The 22,703-nt window shown below is 37.0% G+C and overlaps 1 protein-coding gene across 1 annotated transcript in view; it reads left to right on the plus strand.

The window, feature by feature from the left end:
• LOC108971925 (protein ABHD17B) overlaps window positions 1–22,703 on the plus strand; it is a 40,938-nt gene that overhangs the window by 15,615 nt on the left and 2,620 nt on the right. The window contains exons 2-3 of the mRNA XM_018938280.1: window positions 13,768–13,947; window positions 13,999–14,131. Coding sequence (XP_018793825.1) covers window positions 13,768–13,947; window positions 13,999–14,131 — 313 coding nt within the window. The remainder of the gene's footprint in view (window positions 1–13,767; window positions 13,948–13,998; window positions 14,132–22,703) is intronic.

Raw genomic sequence — 22,703 nt, forward strand, 5'->3', positions numbered from 1 at the left:
GGTTCTTCTTGGAATGACAACATATGACAACATAAAGTTGAAGTTAATATATTGTTAGCTGTTGGAAGATCTGCTGCATATATGATGTATATTGTTGGCCCTAAAACACTGCCCTGGGGTACACCAGCCCTTATCAGTCGTTCATCAGATATGAAATCTCCCACTTTTACCATAAATTTTCTATTTTTTAAATAAGACTCCAATGTTTTATACAATCCTAAAGGTAGAATTTTTTTAATCTCCCATAAAAGACCTTCGTGCCACACCTTGTCAAACGCCTGCTACATCTAGAAATATTGCTGAACAGTACTGTACCCTGTGCTCAAATGCTTTCCTTATCTCGTTAGTAATTCTATTTACTTGTTTTATTGTGCCAGGTTTCGCACGAAATCCGAATTGATGCATTGGTATTGTATTATTTTCGGAGACAACTTTGATAGTAATAATTTTTCAAATACTTTTGAAAGACAGGGTAGAAGACTGATTGGTCTGTATGAAGACGGCTGTGTTAAGTCTTTCCCAGGTTTATCTATCAATATAATCTGCGACTTTTTCCATGAACTTGGATAGTGTCCGATATTAAGAATTGCATTGAAGAGCAAAGAGAGCACTTCTACGGCAATATTTGGTAACTCAATTAAAATTTTTGGGGTAATATTACCATGTACTGTTTTTTTTTTTTTGAGTCTCTTATTATTCTAGTAACTTCAGAAGTAGAAGTCCTAATAGACACATGCGACTCGTTTGCGGTATTGGGCAAGGTTGGCAACTCAAAGTTGTTATTTGGGCAATTCTAGGTGATTTGCAAAGCAATTTACCTTATCTTCATCACTACGGGCCCAATTACCATTCAACTACCTTAGAGGCATGGTGGCTTGAAAGACTTTTGTGGTTTCCAAAGGGTTTTGCTTGCGAGAGTTTGGACACAGTTTCTTTATATAATTTTCAGTGTTGTGTTACTCTTCGCGTTTAAGTGCCATTTTTTTTAACTTTCGTACAGCAGATTTCAGTTGAAGTCGAGTAGAAGGGGAGCGATTCAACTGCCATTCCCGCCTAGCTCGCTTAGCTCGCCTTTTCTCATTTACAAGTTTCTCTATTTCATTATTGGTGATCTTTCTAAAACCGACAGGTTTATTGTTTCTTTTTGGTGTTGCCAATACAGCTGCATTAGTTGTTACGTCATTAATTTCTCTTATATTTTCATCAATGTCTCTTCCTGTATTTATTTTGCAATCAATATTGAGGTGGGTGCTGATATACTTTCTATWTTTCAACCAGTTAGTTTTATGTGATGTTAGAATAAAGTACCATAACTGTAATTTTGCACAGAGGATCACAATAGTAAGGGGCACGTGTTTAATATGTACATATATCTCTTAAACCACTAAAGCTACAACAACCGAATTCGCCTAACGCGAATGTTGCAAGAACTACTACCGATAGTTGTAAAATGAATGGAATCGGATGAAAGCCCAATTCATTCCCTATATAACGGTATTCTTCAAAACTACTAAAAGTAACTAAATGAGCTAGAAACATAAAAATTTGCCGACGGATGAGCATAACAAGGATTTTAAGGATCTTTTGGCGAAATCCCGTGTCTCGGGACCCGACTGACCGATTTCGACAAAATGTGGAATTTATTTTCATATTCATATGTCACTCTGTGAAAATAAGCGAAATTGGACAATAAACACGCCTACTTTCTATATAGCACAATTTTAAATTCCACTTGATTATTTTACTCTCCAGTACACAAATCAAGAAGCAAGTAAAATAATGAGAATTAACTTTGCACGAATAATGTCTTTAGTGTATGTCATCTTATGACAAAAAATTGTTCAAATCCAACCAAAACAGTTCAAGACCCCAGATACCGAATATGTACCTATAGTTGACTTTTGATCGAAAAAGTCGATCAATGTGTGATATACATATATGCATCCGAACTTAGCTCTTCCTTACTTGTCTAATATAAAGACGATATAAGTGCTCGACAAATTGTGTGGGATCCTGTAAATAAGTATATTTCTGCAATCAAATGTTCATGCAATACTGAATGTGCTAATCCCACTAATGCTTATGGTTTTCTCAATTTCGCGATAGGTCACATGACGAACTTGCAAAATCAGTTTGCGCACAGAATTAATAGTTTCCGTAACAACTACTGATCTTGGGCGACCTTTACGAAATTTGTCTTCAAACGGAGATAACTCGAAGTCTATTGAACGCAACGGTGCAATGTTGCTAAGAATTTTGTCAAGTCAAAAGATATAAAAATTATCCGCCGGAAATATCCGCGATTTAATTACATTGTTTGGCCGAGATAAATATTTAAATTACTGTAAACACCACAAATAGCGCCAGTATATCCAAACATTTTCATTTACGTTCTTTGCGATGAAGTTAGGAAGTGCTCGATTGCAACACTGCCAGTTGCCAAATCTCGAAATACAAAAGACAACCTAAGTAACTTTAGCAAAATTTTCGAGTTCTTGATAAAACTATTTACATCTAATATTTGGCACTCTGACAAATTTTGTATTGTATAAGGGAGCGCATACTAACATGAAAACCCACATCTTAAGAACTACTTTATATAAAATCCGTGTATGTATTCTTACGGCATCATAATTTTACAGTTTGAAAATGCGCGAAATCGGACCAGAACCACGAGTCAAGTTTTTTTTTTTTTTTTTGTATTTATTTTTGTTCAGTATTGTTTGGCATAACATCAAAGAAAATATAGCAGCCGTAGCTGAGTGTCCACGAATACCGTGGAGAGTTGATTCGGCGCTTTTCGCAACAACGCAGCAGAAATGACGGTTATCGCGCTCACTCACTCCGTAGCTCTTTTGTCTTTGTTTAGTTCCAAAGAACATCATCCACCACCCAGAATTTTTTATGAACAGTGCGCAAAATCATAATCGCAAGGTGGTTACTAGAAACTAAACGGATCATGCTGGCTGGCATTGGTTAGCTTTGGCAATCGTTTACTTGATGTTAATTGAGTAGAAATATAATTTTTAGCCGAAGTATTTTAAATTCTTAGGGATTATGTTGTTATTTTTATACTCTTGTAACATATTGCTACAGAATATAATATTTTGTTCACCTAAAACTAATCGAGATAGATAGAGGCTTATGTCAGGATAACGAGTTGAAATCCGGGTGCCTATTTGTCTGTAAGATATCTTGATGAAACTTGGTACACATGATGCGTGGCAAAAAAGTAAGGCGGGGTTCTTGGATTGGCATAATCGGACCACTGTCACGCTTACAAAACGTATAAATGTAATTTGGTGGAAGGGATCGCAGTAGTAGGGGGCACCTGTGAGTTAAAAGTTTTGAAAAAGTGGGATTGGCCCCGGCCTTTATTTTATCTCCTATACCAGTTAAACTACAATAAAAAAACTCACAACAAATCACTTTAGCGCCACTGTAAAAATCGATGAAACCGAAAGATAACCGCGTACTCATATAATGGGACTGCTAAAAACTACAAAATAGTGCGATAAATCAATGACTACATATGCGCAAAGATAAAATTTTGCACCCGGAATGGTATGACCTTTTATAAGAGGGGATGTAATGTGTTTCACTGTGAACAGACGTATTTTTTCTCTGCTCCGCGTTCTATTATTTATTCTATATTAATGCCGTGTGTTTGCGGTCATAGGGTTGATCGCGCTCAGCCCAAGATCAGCTGCCATAAATGTAATCAATTCTTCCACTTGACGTGTATGAATTTATCACAGGCTGATGTGGATTTTTTGCTGAAATCCAAAAATACTTTTTATTGAAAAGTGTGCGCGGTAGCTCGGAGAAATTCTATTCGTTCGCCGCCTGCGTCGCCATCAGTGCGTAATGCTCATTGTTCTGATATCTTAAATTCGCAACAACAAAATGCTGAACAATGAAATTACGAATTATCTGGACCTTTGTTGGCGCCTAACAATCCAAATAAGGTAAATGAGTTGCTCAATTCTCTGGTGTTTGAAGAAAGTTCACTGAGAAGTTAACAATCGAAGGCGCTCACTTTAATACAACAATTATGTGATGATAGAAATTCGTTAATCGTTGCGCTTAACGAACTTAAATCAGGGATCTGCATTGTACAAAAGAAATTTACCGATAACGGCAAGTTCTCTGCACCAGCTTCGAATGCTCTCTCTACTGCTTCCGCCACTCTCACTGCTGCGACTGCTGTTGATATAAGCATTCTCTGCAGCTTCAACTACCGCTCCGTCTGCTGGTTGCTCCACTTTTTCTATTGCTGCTGATAATAGTACAACTACAGCTCCGTCCAACGTTGCTGTCGGCGTGGATTACTGTGCTTCTGCGGCTCGACCTGCTGCTGTTCCCAATGCTGTTAATTATACCAGTGTCATCCCGACAAATGTTTTTAAGGAACCCAATAGGTTTGAGCTCTAAAAGAGACGACTTTGTCTCTTCTGCCATAAAACTATTTGACATCGCTGCTTGTAAATGCATTTATTTTTCTTCTTGCACTTGTCCAAAGGAAAGGAAAGTTCCTATCAATGAACAACCATTTCTCTTGGACCAGAGAACCAGAAGAATTGGTCGCATTGGAAGTGTTGATCTACCTGAAACAAAAAAGATTACAAAGAAAAAATGAACGCAAAGAAAAGCTTTCAAAACGTCATTCAACATCAACGCTTACCAGAAAAGTGTCAGCTAGATCACGTGACCATTCAGATCAGCCAGACTCTCATACAGGCGACAACAATGTACGTGCGTCGCACATGGATTCTACCAAAAACGATGCTGATGATGAATTTTCTCTTCCATCCTCTAAAACCAAACCAAACATACTATTATTAGAACACACTGCTTTAGCTGCCCAAAGATTTGGAGTAAGTGATAGAGCAGCGGCCTTGATTGTTTCATCTGCTTTTCTGGATGCCAAAAAARCAGGTTTGATAACAGAGGATCAGGCTAGCTTTGTCACTGATAAATGCAAGATTAGTCGGGCAAAAAAAAGTGTTGGAGTGTTAGATGAGACGCAAGCTATATGGCAATATTTACAAGACAATTCAGTTGATACTTACCTGCTAAACTGCTCAATGTTGTCGATTCATCCAATCAACAGAATGCTTTTTTTGCTCTTCCAGAAAACATTCTCCTTAGTATGATGACTGACGAACGGGTAGAAGTCAGAAAGTTGGCCCTTGACCGTCTTCTGGCAGCCAGAGAAGCAGAGTCTGACACTGTAAATGGAAGGGTTACATGTAGTAAAGGGCCAAAGCTGAATTTCAAAGCTAATAATTATTACGATATGATTAACTGGAAGACTATTATCTTGACTGCTCCACCAGTTCTTTGTTCAGTTTCTAACGAAGAACTCATAAAAGGTCTGTCGGGTGACACTGCAGAGGTATGAAAATTTAGTGAATTCACCTCTCACACATCGTGGCAGTCGAGAGAACCGTCAAACTGGTGACAGAGGTATCTTCTAAAATTATTGGCCCCCAATCTCGTGATCGTTTTATACGCTCTACACTGAAATCTAGGCAACAAGTGCCAAAGTTTAGTACAAAATCTGTTTTTTTCAAACAATTTGCGCTGTGGCGCTCCGCATTTTCGCTCGTATCTCGGGAACGGTTCTTCCTACGGCCATGATCACATATACCATTTCGGTAGTAAATGACGTGACAAATAACTTTTGTTTTATACGTTTTACCTTGAGATGCGTATTTCAGGCGCTAGGTAGACAATTTCACGATTTTRGGCGAATTTCCGAAATTTCAAGGCCGGAGTTGGGGTTGAAGATGCAATCCGATCTCAAAACAAAAAGTTGCGTTGGAATCAGGAAGTACTAAGGCAACTTTTCCGCACTATTAGAAATCCCGAATCGAAAAAAGTCCGGAATCGACCCACCCTATAGTCCACCTTCCGAAACTTTCAGCTCAATAAATTTGGGTAAGGTATACTTCRTTTGCAACAAAAGAAATATAAAATTTCGTTCGAAAATCGTAGCTCTGCACACTTCAAATAAAGAAACATTTTAAACCAGCCTTCTGTAAGATCTCAAGATAGATACAGATTTATATGACGAAATACTAAAATAGCTGACAAATATTACAGACCAAGAAATTTTTTAGAACAATGCTTGTCGGAGTGAATTTCGAAACAAAAGAAACTCATCAATAAAAAAAGCAGCGCATTCATCATGGCATGTTTCTCGAGAAAATAATCAAATTGTTTTTGAAGAAATCTGTTCTCTAATAGAAGAGAACGTAGTTAAACGTGGGCGACGTTATTTCGTTTCATATTTATATAAACAATGTAATGACTTTTAACATTATTTAGAAGACAAAATTCGTGATAAGTTTAAATATCAAATTCATATCTTGCAATCAAATAAAAAAGTTGTTGCACCTAAAAAAATAAGTACTATTGATGATTCACTATTTACACATTAACAAGATCAAGATATTCTACAAGCTGAAGCATCAAATTTGCGTAATGAGATAATAAACATAAATAAATCTAGATTACCAGATGACATAGTTAGTAAACTATTGATACAAGGTGAATGCTTGATACCGCAACTGTCTCGAATTTTGTAGCTTCTGTTATTATAGGTAATAGGTAGCTTAGGTTATGCTTGTAAGCGTCGGAGTTGTGACAATTTTAAACGGCGCGTCAATTCCATGTCTGAAGATATGGTATATATGGTACATAATGGTAATTTCAAAATTTCAAAACATATTTGCTTAGGAATAGTATTGAAAAGTTTGACAAGCAGTCGGAAAGCTATAGATATTATAAATCGGTATGGTCATTGTATTAGTTATAATGCTGTTGAAGAATTAAGAACAGGAGCCACTTTTACTTCAACTTCACGAACTGGAGTGTGTCCGGAAGTCATAAAAAAACTGAAAATCTATCAACAGGTATTGCGTATGACAACTACGATCGGCTTGTTGAAACAAAAACTGGTAAAGATACTTTCCATGATACCGTACTACAGAAGCAAATGAAGATAATATTATTGTAAATATGGATCTATACAGGATAATTGCTGCTGTTTGGATGTTAAGTCATGCTCAAGACTTGCCAAACATCCCTATGTGGGTAGGATTTAATAGTACAAAAATAAAAGACGACAGTCCACAACAACGGATTTCCTATTTGACCCCAATTAACTCATCACCTACAGCGATTCCAGTAGTTTTAACAACGATGGACCAAAATATTAAGATTTTGGGAAATTTAAATCAACCATACATGCATCAACCATAGATGCAAGTGACGTCCGATTTACCAATTGCAAAAATCGGACTAAAACTTCAAGCAACTAAAAAACACGAAGGGATATTAAAATATTCTAAATTATGTATGTATTTCGCATTTTATATCATGCTATCTTATTTTAAAGCAATAGGAAGAATCATAGATGGTTGTGGACTGTCGACAATAATGGTGGTGAGTGAACTTCGTGATACGTGAAGATCGCGAGCGAGATAATGGTGGTGGCATAGCCTTCCATAGCCAGGGTATAGCTATCCGGTCAGGCGATGTCGAGCTCGAAATATTTAATATATACATCCCCCAGTTACATGTTGACTTTAACGCGCAAAACGATCTTTGGCATTCCTGCCTGTCAAATGATCGTAGGGGGATGGAGCTGGCGGAACAGATTGACGATTCGACATTCTGCACAATTATGGGCACCTGTAGTAGCTGGCCCGATATTACCTTTGTTAGTGGTGGTCTGATAAATAGATTAACCTGACGACCTATGCTAACTCTCGCACCCAACTTCCCAGCCGAAGCAGCCGTTTTAGCTAACGAGCGCGACACCTTACGCCATGCCGATTACGGGGATTCCCGAATAAGAGAACTCAATTTGGAAATTCGGCGAATGGTAAATTATCATAAGCGGACGAAATGGGTAAAGCACCTGAAGTCCTGCTACCTCTCCACCGGTGTGAGTAAGCTTTGGGCTACTGTCAAACCTTTGTCTAACCTGAAGAGACATGACAAAGTTGAACTTCAATTCAATGGACATGTCTCCTCGGGCCCGAAGAAGTGCGCGAGCTATTTTAGCCGGCACCTTACACTGCACCCTGCGGTAGACAAAGCCAAACGATGTGTTAACCACTTTCACCGATGAGAAGGTTTAGGGTGTCATCAACAAAGCATAATCTTCCATTTCCATTGGCCCTGACGGAATCAACATGCTAATGCTAAAGCATCTAGGCTCGACGGGTGTAAGATATCTCACCAAGTTCCTCAATCTGTCTCTGACCACTCTTCAAAAAGCATAAACGTTCAGATAGTACGTGGCCTCAACCAGAAACCACCCTGTGAGAGAACGATCCTTGTAGCGTTAGACTTGTCAAAAGCCTTTGATACTGTCAACCACACAATGCTACTGCAGGACATTAAAACAACTAAGCTTTCTCCAGGGCTAAAAGAGGTGGACCATGAACAATGTGAACGGTCGTCAGTCATGCGTATTATTTCCAGGCGAAACATCTAAACTAAGAAGAATTAAATAGGGGGTTCCGCGGGGTGGTGTCTTCTCCCCGTAACTATTTAACTTCTACATCTCGAAACTCCCGCAATCACCAGAGGTTTCCATAACCTCGTACGCAGATCATTGCACGATATTCACGTCGGGCAATGGAATCGATGGCATGTGTTCGAAAGTAAACAACTACCTCTCCGACCTTTCTTGTTTCTTCACTGCACGGAACCTCACACTTTCCCCCACCAAATCCACAGTGACCATATTTACGAACTGGGCGAAGGAGTATCGACTTGAACTTAATATTGAAGTCGATGGCATCAAAATTCCGACTGTCAATGACTCTAAGATGTTAGGTGTAACCCTCGATAGTCTATGCTCCTTCTCTCCCCATACGACCGTAATTATCGCCAAGATACAGAGCCGCAACAAAATTCTCAAGTCGCTAGCCTGCAGCACATGGGGAAAAGACAAAGAAACGTTGTTGGCAACTTACAAGGCAATCGGCCGGCCGGTTCGTAACTACGCATTTCCGTTCGTTTTTACAACGCGAAAATATTGAATAATAATACTGAAATAACTGAAAAACTGGAGAGATTAAGAAGCTGCAAAGTACCATTCTTTTTCATTCATAATGAACACCTCAAGGATTTGTACCGTAAGCAGAAAAAACAATAAACCGTAAATTCGGTAAGACGGCTCAGTTTTATATGATTTATGTTTAACTTGTACAGTATAATGCTAAGTCGAAGTATTCGTATTGGGGATTTTGAATTATTCAAGTCCATATTACCGAAAATTAATAACTTGTTCTTCGTTTGTAACCACCAAAGTTACCCCTGATGGACAGTCCATTATCATTATAATTTAAAAAGTCGCAGAAATTCATCCAGGATTGGAGGATGATTTTTTTGGAGTTAAAAGAACAGAAAACCCGTTTTCAAGGCAGCCTGTAGATTTAACTGTCGAACAAACTATCAACGCCGATGCGGCTAGGAAGCTTACGGGAATCGTCCACCTCACGGATTCAATCTTAGCATGTCAACGTTGGGTAAGAATCCACGAAGCAAACAGCAAAATATCACGGCAGAGTTGAAACCGCACAAATAAAGAAAAGCTCACAACAACTCGATAAATTTATAGAAACTTTTGATCAATACGTAAATCCCTTTAATCTTGAGTTGCCGACAAATCAATTGTTTAATATTGCGTCTAGTAAAGCAGCAACAATTCACGTCGAAGGGTTTCTGTTGAACGTGGAAAAAATTGGCTGTGAACAACGGGAACTATTTTTGTCGGAGTGTTCCTCGAATTTCAATCGATTCGACAAAACAATTATGAAAAGACCGCTACATAATTTATGTAGCCAAATTGAAAAACTTAAATATATCAAAGGTGGAAAAACTCAAGAAATAAAAATACAGCGAGATTTATTTGGTCGCATGCTAGAGATATCAATGGATCATAAAATCGATGTAATGAAAATTTTGTCACACCCCATCACACCTGTGGCATTAGCTTTATGCCATTTAGATGGTGCAACTACAAAACTGACAAATCAGCTTTTGCTAAAGCTTTGGAAGGTAATATTGAGCACAATCCGCTACGGTTTTCTAATGTCTACATTGTTGAAGGTTTTTTCATTTTACATTCCATGAAAGAAGTGCCTAAGACGATTGGTAGTATTTGTAAAAAAATGTTGTAATGAGCACAAAATATCCCGGACAATGAATTGATATTGTTTTCGACCCAATATTTGTCTATGAAAGGTCTTTACGACTGTTCAAATGCAGTATATAATTTCAGGACCTGAACAAGTTAGACCAACTGATTTCTCGAAGAAGTTGAAAAAAATCCGCTTTAAGTAGGCTTTAATAGATTTTTTCACAGTTCATTGGGCTAGCAGTGAAGTCATTCCGTTTCTTGGGACTAAATTAATACATCTCAACTTTCGTGACTATTATTCCTACAAAGTAAATCATGAAATTGTTGAATCGAGTTTTGTTGATGATCTCTCCTGTCCTTTACACCGATAGTAAATTTATATGCAGAATTCTAGACGAGTCAAATATCGTCATTAGAGGTTCTTATACAGATATATTAATTATAATGATTGGCAATATATTTCACTTAAAAACCGGTTGTCTCATATTTGGATGCTTACTGGGACTGGAAACCAAGAAAGATTCATTGATATTACTTAAATTTACGAGCTGCACGGCAAATTATTAACAAAGATTGATTGGTTTTCACGCTTTCACAGGGTGGACTTTAACCCTGCTTTTTTTTAATAAAGGTAAAAAAAGGCCTTTCACCTTGTTAAAAAATGTTCAATTTCGAAAAGGTTTTGCAAGTTTAGGAAAGGCTGAGTTAACTCCGGATATGCTACACTATCTGTTTAATGTTATTCAAGAATTTACTTGCCACATGTATAACACCAAGAAAACTAAAGACGTTGATGATAGTCGTTTTCAACTATTTGTCAATAGCTACAAAGCATCTGACTTAAATGAAAACTTTAATAAAAATGTTGTAAACTTCGACGCTAGTTCAATACTTCCATGTAAAGCTGAACTTTACCAATAATTCTTGAGGGCTCATTACATTTCCGGCATCTGGAAAAATACTTCACAGAAATATCTGACGATGATAAACGCACTAGAATATGGTTGGGAATAACAAGATACATCACACGTCTTCAAGTGGTTTGAGGAAGACCAGCTACCATGTTTAGTTAAAGATTTTATTCAAGATATACCAGGTGATTTTATTATACTATATGCTATTCTATATTCAAATTGTTCAGTTGAAACATTTATACATAATTTTCCAGACAACAACGAAGATGATGAACAAGATTATTAAGATGATGGGCATTATCACCATAGTAATGATTCTGACGACGAAATTGACGAATCATAATACGACGGAAAATTTATATATAAAAATATATCAGTAAAAACTCGAAACATATTTTCATTAATACCAATTAAGTGAATGTTGTTATAATGGTTATTATTATTGATTTATAAACAACCCGGGGAAGATGGGATGGATTCATTATTATAAAGTAGTAAATATAATTTTGTTCTTATATTTTTCATAATATATCTATTTCCATGCAGAAATTATCTAAATAGAAGTAACCACAGTAGTACTGTGCCCAAAAAATAAGGTGACATTGTAATTATTTTGAAAATTCTTTATTAATTCTTCCAAATCAATTTCATCCCCTTCAAAGTAATCCCCTCCCTACGCAATGCACTTATGACTACGGATTTTCCAATCTTCGAAACACTGGTTGTAGTCAATTTCCGGGATGGCCTTCCGTCTTCGCTGCGGCTTGAATCTCCTCTATCGTATAAAAACGATGTCCCGGGAGCGGTCTTTTGAGCTTGGTGAACAGCCAGAAGTCGCACGGCGCCAGATCAGGTGAACGGAACGATATGGGTTGAGTTTTTGGCGAAATGACCGCGAATTACGAGGGCAGTATGGGATGGTGCATTATCGTAATGTAAAAACCAATAATTGTCTTTCCACAATTCCGGCCTTTTYAGGCGAATAGCGTAACACAAATGACTCATAACGTTCAAATAGTATTCCTTGTTGACTGTTTGACCGGTTGCAAAGAATTCATAATGCACAACACCACGATAATCGAAGAAAACAGTCAATATGGCCTTGATTTTTGAGCAACTTTGGCGCGATTTTTTTGGTCTCGGCTTTCTTTTCGCACGATATTCGCTCGAATGATCGCTTGTTTCGAGGTCGTAAACATAGAGCCAAGTCTCATCGCCAGTAATAATGCGTTTCATGACACACTGGTAGTCGGAAAGCATCGTTTCACACACTTCAACGCGACGCCCTTCTTCCAAAAAATTCAATGTTTTCGGTACCAGTCGAGATTTGACGCGCTGGAGGCCCAAAACATTCTTCAAAATGGTATTGGCTCAGCCTTTCGATATCCAAACTTCTTTCAGCAAGGTCTCTAATTGTTAATCGATAGTTTTTCAACACCAAATCTTTAATTTGTTGAACGCAAGCTTCGTCGGTTGAGGTTGATGGTTGCCCTGGACGCTCTTCGTCTTCGACATGTTCACGGCCGGGTTGGAACTCACTATACCACTTGTAAAAATTTTTTTAGATTTAGCCTCATCACCATCCTCAAAGTATCCGCAGCAGAAAATTGATTCCGTAAACAAAATTTAATGCAAATTCTTTACTCAACAAATTTCGACATCGCAAAAAACGAAAAACTCACTTTTAGCAGCTCACAAAACGACACGTATCTCAAACACTAATGAATATTTTAACATGAAATTTGACATTAATGTGACTGACAGTACTACCAACCAAAATAAATGAAAAATAATGCTCGAAATCCTTCGACGCGCAGTTTAATTTGAATTTACCTTTTTCTTTCACCTTCACCTTTTTTTTTTTTTGATCACTCGTATAATCACACTGTCAATATATACTTCGGACACAACTAACTTACGACAAGCACTGAATGCCATTCACAGTGGAAGGTGTTGCACCGACWTCCTTTCAAGGAATGGCGTACTAGGAGTCAAACCACCACTCATTGCAGACGAAGAGCTCAAGTTGCTACGAAAACAAGGTCACCCTTGCCCAGCTTCGTTCTGGATACTGCAGCAGGTTAAACTCCTACTCCGACATATATTATGTATGTCCTGCCTGTCTCCACATGACACTGGCCACTCCCTTGCATGCCCCACTAGTCAAACCATTACATTTAATTTGCCAACCAGAAAATATAATCAAATATGTTCAATATGTTAAGAAACACTGAAATGTTAATAAAACGCTGATATAAGTGTTTTCAAAGAACAGAAAAAGTTTGAGGCACCGGAGAAGCAAGATAGACTGCTGTAAGGGCATACAGTAGAGAAACTCAATCAAATTGTTATTGCGATTAAGACAAACTATATTAAATGAAATAGGGGACTCTAGCTTTAGATTTTAACGTTTACTAACTGAAATGAAATAGATGGTATTAAAAAAATTATTTCTGTAAATTTCCTTTACTATTTATACCAAATTATTCGTAGTGTGTGATAATAGTATGGTATGTAATAATTTATGGTAGAGAATTACAATGAATACATTTGTACGATATTTATATAAAATTATTTCTCTAACTTGCATGCTCTTTCTGCGTTTTACCATTATTTACGTATATAGAAAGACTAATAGTATGTGATATATCTAGTAATTAGTATTCTTCAAAAATTTGTTCAATATAGGTTTAATATCAGTCCCGAAACTATTATTTTATACGGCCAAAGTATTGGTACAGTACCAACAGTTGATTTGGCAACAAAGCATGAAGTTGGGGCAGTAATTCTTCATTCTCCACTGATGTCCGGACTAAGAGTGGTTTTCCGTAACACCAAAAGAACATGGTTTTTCGATGCATTTCCAAGGTATGCTTTCGATGGATCAATATATATTGTTTTTAAATATTTTTTTTTCAGTATTGATAAAGTTTCAAAAGTGAAATCACCAGTTTTAGTAATACATGGAACTGACGATGAGGTTATAGATTTTTCCCATGGGATAGGTATTTATGAACGCTGTCCCAAAGCCGTTGAACCTTTGTGGGTTGAGGTAAGAACATATTTTAGAATATACAATTAAAAAAACAGAGTAAATAACACATAATTAATAATAAATTGTTCATCACTTTATGTCATGATTAACGAATGTTATTAAACAATGAAACACATACAAAATACACTGTGGAACATTTTTGGGATTTTTTCCTTATCTTGATGTTTTTTCGCTTAGTTTTAACATCTTGGCAAAAACTAAAAGGTCATAAAAAACTAGCACACACACATTTTTTTAAATTTATTTTTTTATTTTATTTTTTGAGCGAAAAAACATCAAGATAAGGAAAAAATGTAAAAGGTCATAAAAAAAACTGACACATACGAACAACAAACCCTTTGAGGAGTTTACTATACTGACCTAGTAAGATCACCCTGACTTGGAATTTCTCACCCCATACCCCATATACCCAACTCTACTGCAAAATCAAACAAAGTTTATTTGATGTATTATAAAATAGATCTGAGGACTATTTTACTTTACCCTCTTTCACACAGACTCACAAAAGCTCAGTGCTCTGATACACCTAAACTGTTTGTGTTTTATTTAAAACTGTTGTGGCGCTCTTATTAAAAATCCCGCTATTTATAAGTCTAGCTTTAGAAAAAAATCTGGTTTAAATAAACAAATACACACGAGCGACACGAGTCCGACAACTCGACTGTTGTCATGACTGTCTGTCATTCCCTTTCACAAAATGTTCACAAATGTTTATTACCATGAATGCGGTATAACAATATTTATAACACCCGCTATTAATATTTACAAGGGAAAACTTATGCTGAAATACCCTAATCAAATTATTTATTAAATACCCGCTTAGCGGTTAAAAGTAAAAGTAAAATTATTATTTTTAATACAACTCATTATACATATATAATATTATATTTGTTCTAATTTTTATACTTATTTATATTTTCTTAAATATATTTATTATTTAAAACAAATTTGCATATAACATACAAAATATACAACAAAATGGCAATTTCCGAACATATCATAAACAGTAAGATTCTCCATTACATACAGTCCATAGACATGATCCATAGCCGGACAAATTTCATGAGCACAACTTTTCATTAATATTTTCCTATAAAACCTATTCTTATAACCAAATATGAATAAGTTCACATACCGGATACGGGCACTTTTTGGTTATAATTTCTTCAAATTATCTCTGGTATTGTGTAGTTTTGGAACAGTTTGATCATAGCAAATAAATTGTCCTGCCCTGGTGCTGTCTGGATCGCGTTGACTCAACGAAAACTAATGGGATAATTGTCATTCATTTAGTCTTGGCTGACATTGGCTCGCACTTATTACTTCAAAAGAAATATAGTTTTAAGTTGCAGCTTCTGACTCTGCTCTCATTTCTTCCACGTCCACATGTGTGTCATATGAAACCGAGCGCTATAGCAACCATTAGAAGATTTTCTAATTGAAAAGTAATGCTGGATTGCATCGCAGTGAACTAGTGTGTCTCATCTCCACAGGAAAAGGCTTTGCTAATCATTTGTCAAATACCTTGTCATTGAGATTGGCAATGTTTTTATATGCGCATTTTGCTATTATGAAATAATTATTATCAGTATCTCGTCGCTTAGGTTTAATAGTCCGGATGACCGGACGGCCCATAGTAGCAGATTAGTTATATGAATTAGCGGGCTTAATTTAAATTAACTTGCGCATTTGACCTATCTTAATGCAAGTTAGTAAAGCACAAAAATTTCGTGCATTTAGCTGAATTTACTAAATTTGAATAGACAACACTGCCCAAAATGGTGAGTTTTTGCTATTGTGTGACAGATGTCGCTTGAAATCTGCCGCCTTTTTTGTGTTTACAGCATCATATGTAAAAAGTTTTTATATTGCTAATTAAATGATGTGCAAGTATATTAACAAAAACAAATTTTAATATTTTTAGATGGCAGAAAACAAACAATGCAGTTTGCTATCAATTTTTCCAATATTCTTAACCTTTTCGCATTACAATCAATTATTGCTTTTAATTTCTATTATCTTTTAACGTAGTTAATAATAAACGAATTTTTTCGTTACAATTTTTTGATTTTCCAAAAATACCGGAGTTTCTCTTAATAATTTATCTTATTCATTTTTATTTCAGTTTGTTTTTTAATAAATAAACAAATTTAATAAATAAACTACCAGCTGTCTAAATGCACAAGTCTGCCGTCTCTCAACATAAAATTTCAATGCGCATTAGCGTTGCTTAAGGCGCATTAATTTTGCTCGTCTGTCAGGGCTACAAGCTTAACGGAATACACAATCCCCGACGAAGAGCCATAGGAGTGTAGGATGCGACATAAATGCTAGCAGATCCGCAGAAGCATTTTTTTGGTCAGAGATACATGATATACTTATTACTTACTATTATTACTTTATCCATCCAGGTGTCCTATGCCCACAAGGCCGAAATAAGCACCCGCCTAATTACAGACAAATAATTAGTTGCCGCCATTTAAACCTGAACCACTGAAAGAACTGCAAACTATAGAACAGACGTACTCAGAGAACTTTAAAAATCCCACATAGTGACAATAACTGAATTGAAGAAAAAGCTCATAATCCGTAATAATGGACCTTTAACAATCTACCATTTAAAAATCCAATTAATCTAGATAATCTGTATACGTATATGCAGTGTGCGAAATATAAGAAGGCATATATTCCTTTAGTTGCTACGTTACCCTACGTAGCATATCTCTTCCACCATTTCAGGACATGTTCTTCAAGCTTCCATTGCGGGCAAAGGCAAACGTACCACTACTAGTGGTAGCTGGCAATTTTAATGAACCTTACCTTACATCCATAGTTTCACAAACATCAGCAACTGAGAAGATCGGGAAGTCTCTATATCTCCGATGATGTTGCGTGAGTAGTTCGGGTCCTTTTTTAAAAATATGAACCTATATTAGTTCAGGTTTTCCAAATAAACATATAGAAAAAAGGTAGCAAAAGCACTTCGCTATTAAAACTCTCATAAAAAAAAGTCYTGAACCATTTCGTCAAGTGTTCGCAAGCTGTTTCTCTCGAGAACTCATAACGCCGAGTCGTCCGAAATAAAACTTTTTGGCAACAGTTACTCTGTTTGGATTTAGGTTGACGGTGAGCCGAATTAGTTTAAAAACTATATTTCGTGTATCCTTCAACTCAAAGATGTATATATAATATATGACATATACTTAACCGATGAAACAAATTAAACATTCAGTAAATTTTGCTAAGATATGATTTCTAGGTTACTTTTTATATTTCGGAAGTTGGCAACCCTACTGTTGAAATCTGGCAAATTACAACTTTATCGTAAAGTTTAACATTTTTGATGTTATACATACTCAAGACGATTTGACATACGACTGATATTTGTGTTGCTTACAGAAACTCAAAATATGCATTTCGGCCAATGAATAGAATTAAACCGCAAATTTTACCCTCGATTATATTTTACAACTTAACTCAGCAACTGAGCATCGATGAACTTAATTCAGTTTTTGGCGACTCCAAGACAAATTTCGTGGAGGTCGTCTAAAATTAATTGTTTTTGCGGAAACTATTGATGCTGTGGTCAAACTGATATTGCAAGATCATCATGTGACCTATTGTAAGATTGAGTTTTAGACATCTTAGGAAATGATCAAACGTGGATTTACGAATAAAAGTAGTACTTACGCGCGCGAAGCACTTCCAAGAAAATTGAAGTTGGGAGCAACTAGCTGGCAACCATACCACTAGACCAATAAATTCTGATTGCAATACACCCATCTGTTTCCTAATTACCTTTCAAGAAATCAGGAAAACTAACCACCGAAGACGAAGCAATCTTTCCACTATAATGCAAACTCCCACACATCGACTGAAACAACTGTATTTCTGAGTACTCAAAGCCTTAATTTGATGAGTCATTCACCGTATGGTCCTCACTCAACTTACATATTAACCGATATAAGACCAACCGCTAGTTAGAAAATCTTTTATGAGGTATATGTTAGGAAGGTGTAGTATTAACCCGATTTTAAGCATTTTAAGCATTTTTAGCATTACTACGTATTATTAACAGAAAGAGGTGCTCTCTGAGTTTCATTAGAGTATCTCACATACCATTAACTATATATAAACAGTAAAGTCAACCGGATGTTTAAAAATCCTGATATTAGTTCTAGGTAAATTTTCACCCGATTTTATTGTATTAATTGTTGGCAGAGAGATGTACCGTCGGGATAAAAACTAGTTCACTCAATTTAATTAACATAGCTTACGTATTGGCCAATATATAGCGTATAAAGTTGACCGAAAGCTCGATTTTTCGAAGGAGAGATCCTTCCCGATCCTGACGGAGCTTTTGGTGTTGCTCAACGTCGGTTTACACAGCCGTATTAGTATTGCGAGGATATCAAATTCAGACATCGTAACATAAAAGCAGCTCCTCTTCGTGCTGTCAAAAGCAGCTTTGAAATCATCGAATAGTTRGTGTGTGTCGATTCTCTTTTCACGGGTCCGTTCCAAGATTTCACGCATGCTGAATGCATGGTCAATTGTTGATTTGATATGTCACACAAAGCCACACTGATAAGGTTCAATCAGTTTGTTGACGGTTTGCTTTAATCTTTCACACAATATGCTCAATAGGAACTTATAACTTATTGAGGAGGCTTATTCCACGGTAGTTGGCGTAGATTGTGGGGTTTCCCTTTTTGTGGATTGGGCAGAGCACATTTAAATTCCAATCGTTGGACATGATTTCGTCGTACCATATTTTACAGGGAAGCTGATGCATCCTTGATTCTTATCAGTTCTTCGCTGCCGTGTTTGAATAGCTCGATCGGTAATCCATCGGCCCTAGCCGCTTTGTTGTTCTTCAGACGGGTAATTGCTATTCGAACTTTTTCAATTTCTGGCAGTGAAACGTCTGCGTTATGCTTTCACTGATATTCAGCATGTAGGAGAAGTGTTCCCTCCATAACTGGGTTCTATTAGAGTATGCTCCGGTCTTGAAACCTTCTGCATCGGTTACTAGATCACCCCCTTGGGTCCCATCAGAGTATGCTCCGGTCTTGAAACCTTCTGCTAGTCGCCGCATTAGAATTGAATTGAATTTTTGACCCACCCATGTAGGTCAGCTTTTTAAGCTCTTCAAACTCACGCATTTCGTCCTTTCTCTTTTTTTTGTCTGCAAATGCGTCTCGTTTCCCTGTATATATCACATCCCACACATGTTGTGGTTGAGTGTAACCTTTCAAAGTAGGCAGTCTGTATTCTCTCAACTGGGAAACGGCACTCCTCGTCGTTAAAGCTGTTCTTTTCCATTTTCCGAAAACCAATGGATTTGATTGCAGCTGTACATAAGGAGCTTTAAAATGTCGTCCCACAGTTCATTTATACTGAATTGCTGGTGAGTGCTCTCAGAGAGCAGGTCGAGGCGAAATCCTTCGGCTCTCTGTTGTGATTGCAGCTTCTTGAAGTCGGGCGATTGCGAATCTTGGATGCAGGAAGTTAGTGGTCCGAGTCAATGTTAAAACCTCGGAGCGTATGCGCGTCTAGAGCACTGGAGAAGAACCTCGCTTTGATGCAGATTGTGGCTGGACGTTCATCCACCGGAGTGCACGATAGTTCTTGGCGAGGGAGTCTCTCTCCCACCACGAATCCCACACCAAGCTTGCGCCCCTTTATATGGCCACTGTAGTAAATGCCACGAGGACCTACTCGTCTATGTCCTTGTCCCGTTCATCGCATTTCTTGGACGACGGTGATGTCAGCCTTTATTTTTACGAGGACATCAACCAGCTGGGCTGCGGCACCTTCCCAATTAAGGGACCTGACATTCCAGGTGCATGCAATCAATTTGTAGTCCTTATTTCGTTTGCCATGGTTGTCATGGGGGTCTCTCATGCGAGGCAGTTGATAATTTTTCATTGGGGGCGTTTTTTACATGGGTCCCAAGCCCATCACACAACCCTGCGGAGGGGATGTTTTGCCTTCTCATTTTAGCTCGCCCTCAAACGGATGTTCTCAGCTCACCCAGAGTATACTTGGTAAAAGACCGCAAGTCGTGAGCTGCTTGAACTATTTGTCTTTTACATTTCTAAAATTACTGTATTTAAGATTTTTAAGTACAATGCCAAGGCAGTGCGTAAATAGTGCCAACAGTTTTTGTTATGTGTGCGGAGAACTAACTTTTGAACCGCCAAAAGCGTATTTTTAGGCCACTTGTGCTAAAAGCTTGCGAATTTGCATTTTGGTGTTAAAGAGAACCTAAAGACCATGTTACAGACTGCTAATTTTGCTTCACGAATATTAAAGGTATTGGACCGAAGTCTATACATACGGTTTAGTACTGTAATTTACCATCTGCTGCAATACCTTTCAAACACGGTGAACAACTACCTATTCCAAAACATTCAGAATCTTGGAGTCTCAGTGAGGACTAGAACTACAGAAATCGCAAAGAAAATGATAATCGATCCTTTATTTGATTTACTAGGATGTTCAACAGTACTGCAKCTAATTTCACAGGGTCAATTTAATAACGTAGTTCGAGATCTAAACTTTTCAAATTCGTAGTCCGAAGTTTTAGTATCCAGACTAAAAGGTTGGAATATTATCCAAAGTGATGTAAATATTACGTTTTGCAGAAAAATGCAGAAAGACCTCACAAATTGCTTTCCTCCAGAAGGGGGTCTTGTATACTGTTCAGAAGTTTTCCTTTGTTTAACGTACTAGGACAGAAACATGATCCACGTGATTGACGTCTATTCATTGATTTCTCTAAACTTAGTTTAAAGGCGGTTCTCGTTCATAACGGTAACAAATATCCATCTATGCCCTTTGCTCATGTGGTTCATATGAAGGAATCATAGGTATGAAAATATAAGAATTCTTTTAGTTATCAAGAATATGGTTGGGCAATAGACCTAATAGTAATTGCCCTACTTCTGCGAATGTRGGATATACGAAATATTGTTGTGTTCTGCGAATGGGACAGCCGTGCGAAAGACTGTCATTATGTTCAAAAACAGGGGTCAGTACGTCGGGCACTCACTCCGGTATAAAAAAACGTTAACAATGAACCTCTAGTTGATTCCAAAAAGGTATTACTACCACCTTTGCATATTAAATTGGGTTCAATAAAGAATTTTATTAAGGCAATGGACAAAAATGGAAGGGGGTAAAAGAAGTAATGAAAGATGAAACATTTGAGGATATGCTCAGTGAAACTTAAATACGAGCCTGGAGTGCCTTTAAAAGCGTTGTTAAAGATTTTTTTTTTAAATATGAAAGCAATGACAATTACAAAAATCTTGGGCCGCAACTACTTACTGCCAATAAAAAATGAGTTACATCATGCCCCTTACAAGTGCACTTTCTGGACTCCCTTCTGGATTCTTTTCCCGAAAATTTAGGGGTCGTAAGTGACGAAAATGGCTAACGCTTCCACCAAGACATTTCTACTATAGAGAAACGTTACCAGGGCAATCGAGTGCCAGTTTGTTTCCCAATTACTGCTGGACATTGTTAATGGATACTCCAAAAACAAAATATTGCCGAAAAATATCGACAGTAATATTTTAAAGTACTCTTTGGTTTATAAAGTAATATAACAATACTATATCTATCGCTGTTTTTTTCCTCATAACAAAAAAACTATAGGTGATAGAAGAAATCTGTAGCTATTTGCTGCGTTTGTGTGTTTACATAAAAGCACTTTGTTCTGTTCATGTCACAGAAAAAAATAATCAAAACTACAAGGCAAACATTCGATAACATGCTGCAGCCAATCTGAAGCTTACAGCAATGTTGCTTTGGCCTTTAGAAACAATTCCAAATTGGTTTCGCATGTGTGGCGTATGTGCAACATGTGGAGGTCGTGTGCATAGGACCTTCCGTATCCGGGTCTTAAGTAATTGCTCAAGAAAACATCATTATTTATTGAACCGTAGTCAAGTACTTTTGACAGCTGATTACGCATTGTGAATGATCCACATCAGAAGAGTAAGAGAAAATAAACTTATATGTATAAGTATATAAATATTTTCATTGTGATTTAGGGAATGTGGATGAAGATTTGTAAGTTTAATATACAAAGRAAAATGTACGATGAATTTAATGATTACTTTGAATTTCCTGAACAAAAATTGTTGATTTCATGTTTCTTCGCAAATCCAGCATTGCCAAATTCGCATTTTATTGAAAAAATGTATTAAAAATTAGTAATTGATTTCTTCAGTGCTTCATACCATATCTAAAGCGTTTTTATGAAGTTTTTACAATTCTTGAGAGCAGGGTACTAAGCTATAGGAAATCGCGCGAAAGACATTATTTAAAGTACGTGAATTTTTTAGTAAAGTCGATTTGTTAACGTTGTTCAGGCGTAAAACTTTCCATGATGAAATACCAAACAATACTGAACGAAGGTAGCATAACAGCTTGACACGACTCACATATGATCTGTGTAGGGACAGTTTATCTTGCCACGACCCAGATGCTTACTGTTCTTTACTTTTACCGTCATTTCCTCCTTCGAAAATATCTATCTTATGGTGTTCTGATTGTG

This window comes from Bactrocera latifrons, unplaced genomic scaffold (genome assembly GCF_001853355.1).
Source record: "Bactrocera latifrons isolate USDA-ARS-PBARC rearing strain unplaced genomic scaffold, ASM185335v1 scaffold_366, whole genome shotgun sequence".
NCBI lineage: Eukaryota > Metazoa > Arthropoda > Insecta > Diptera > Tephritidae > Bactrocera > Bactrocera latifrons.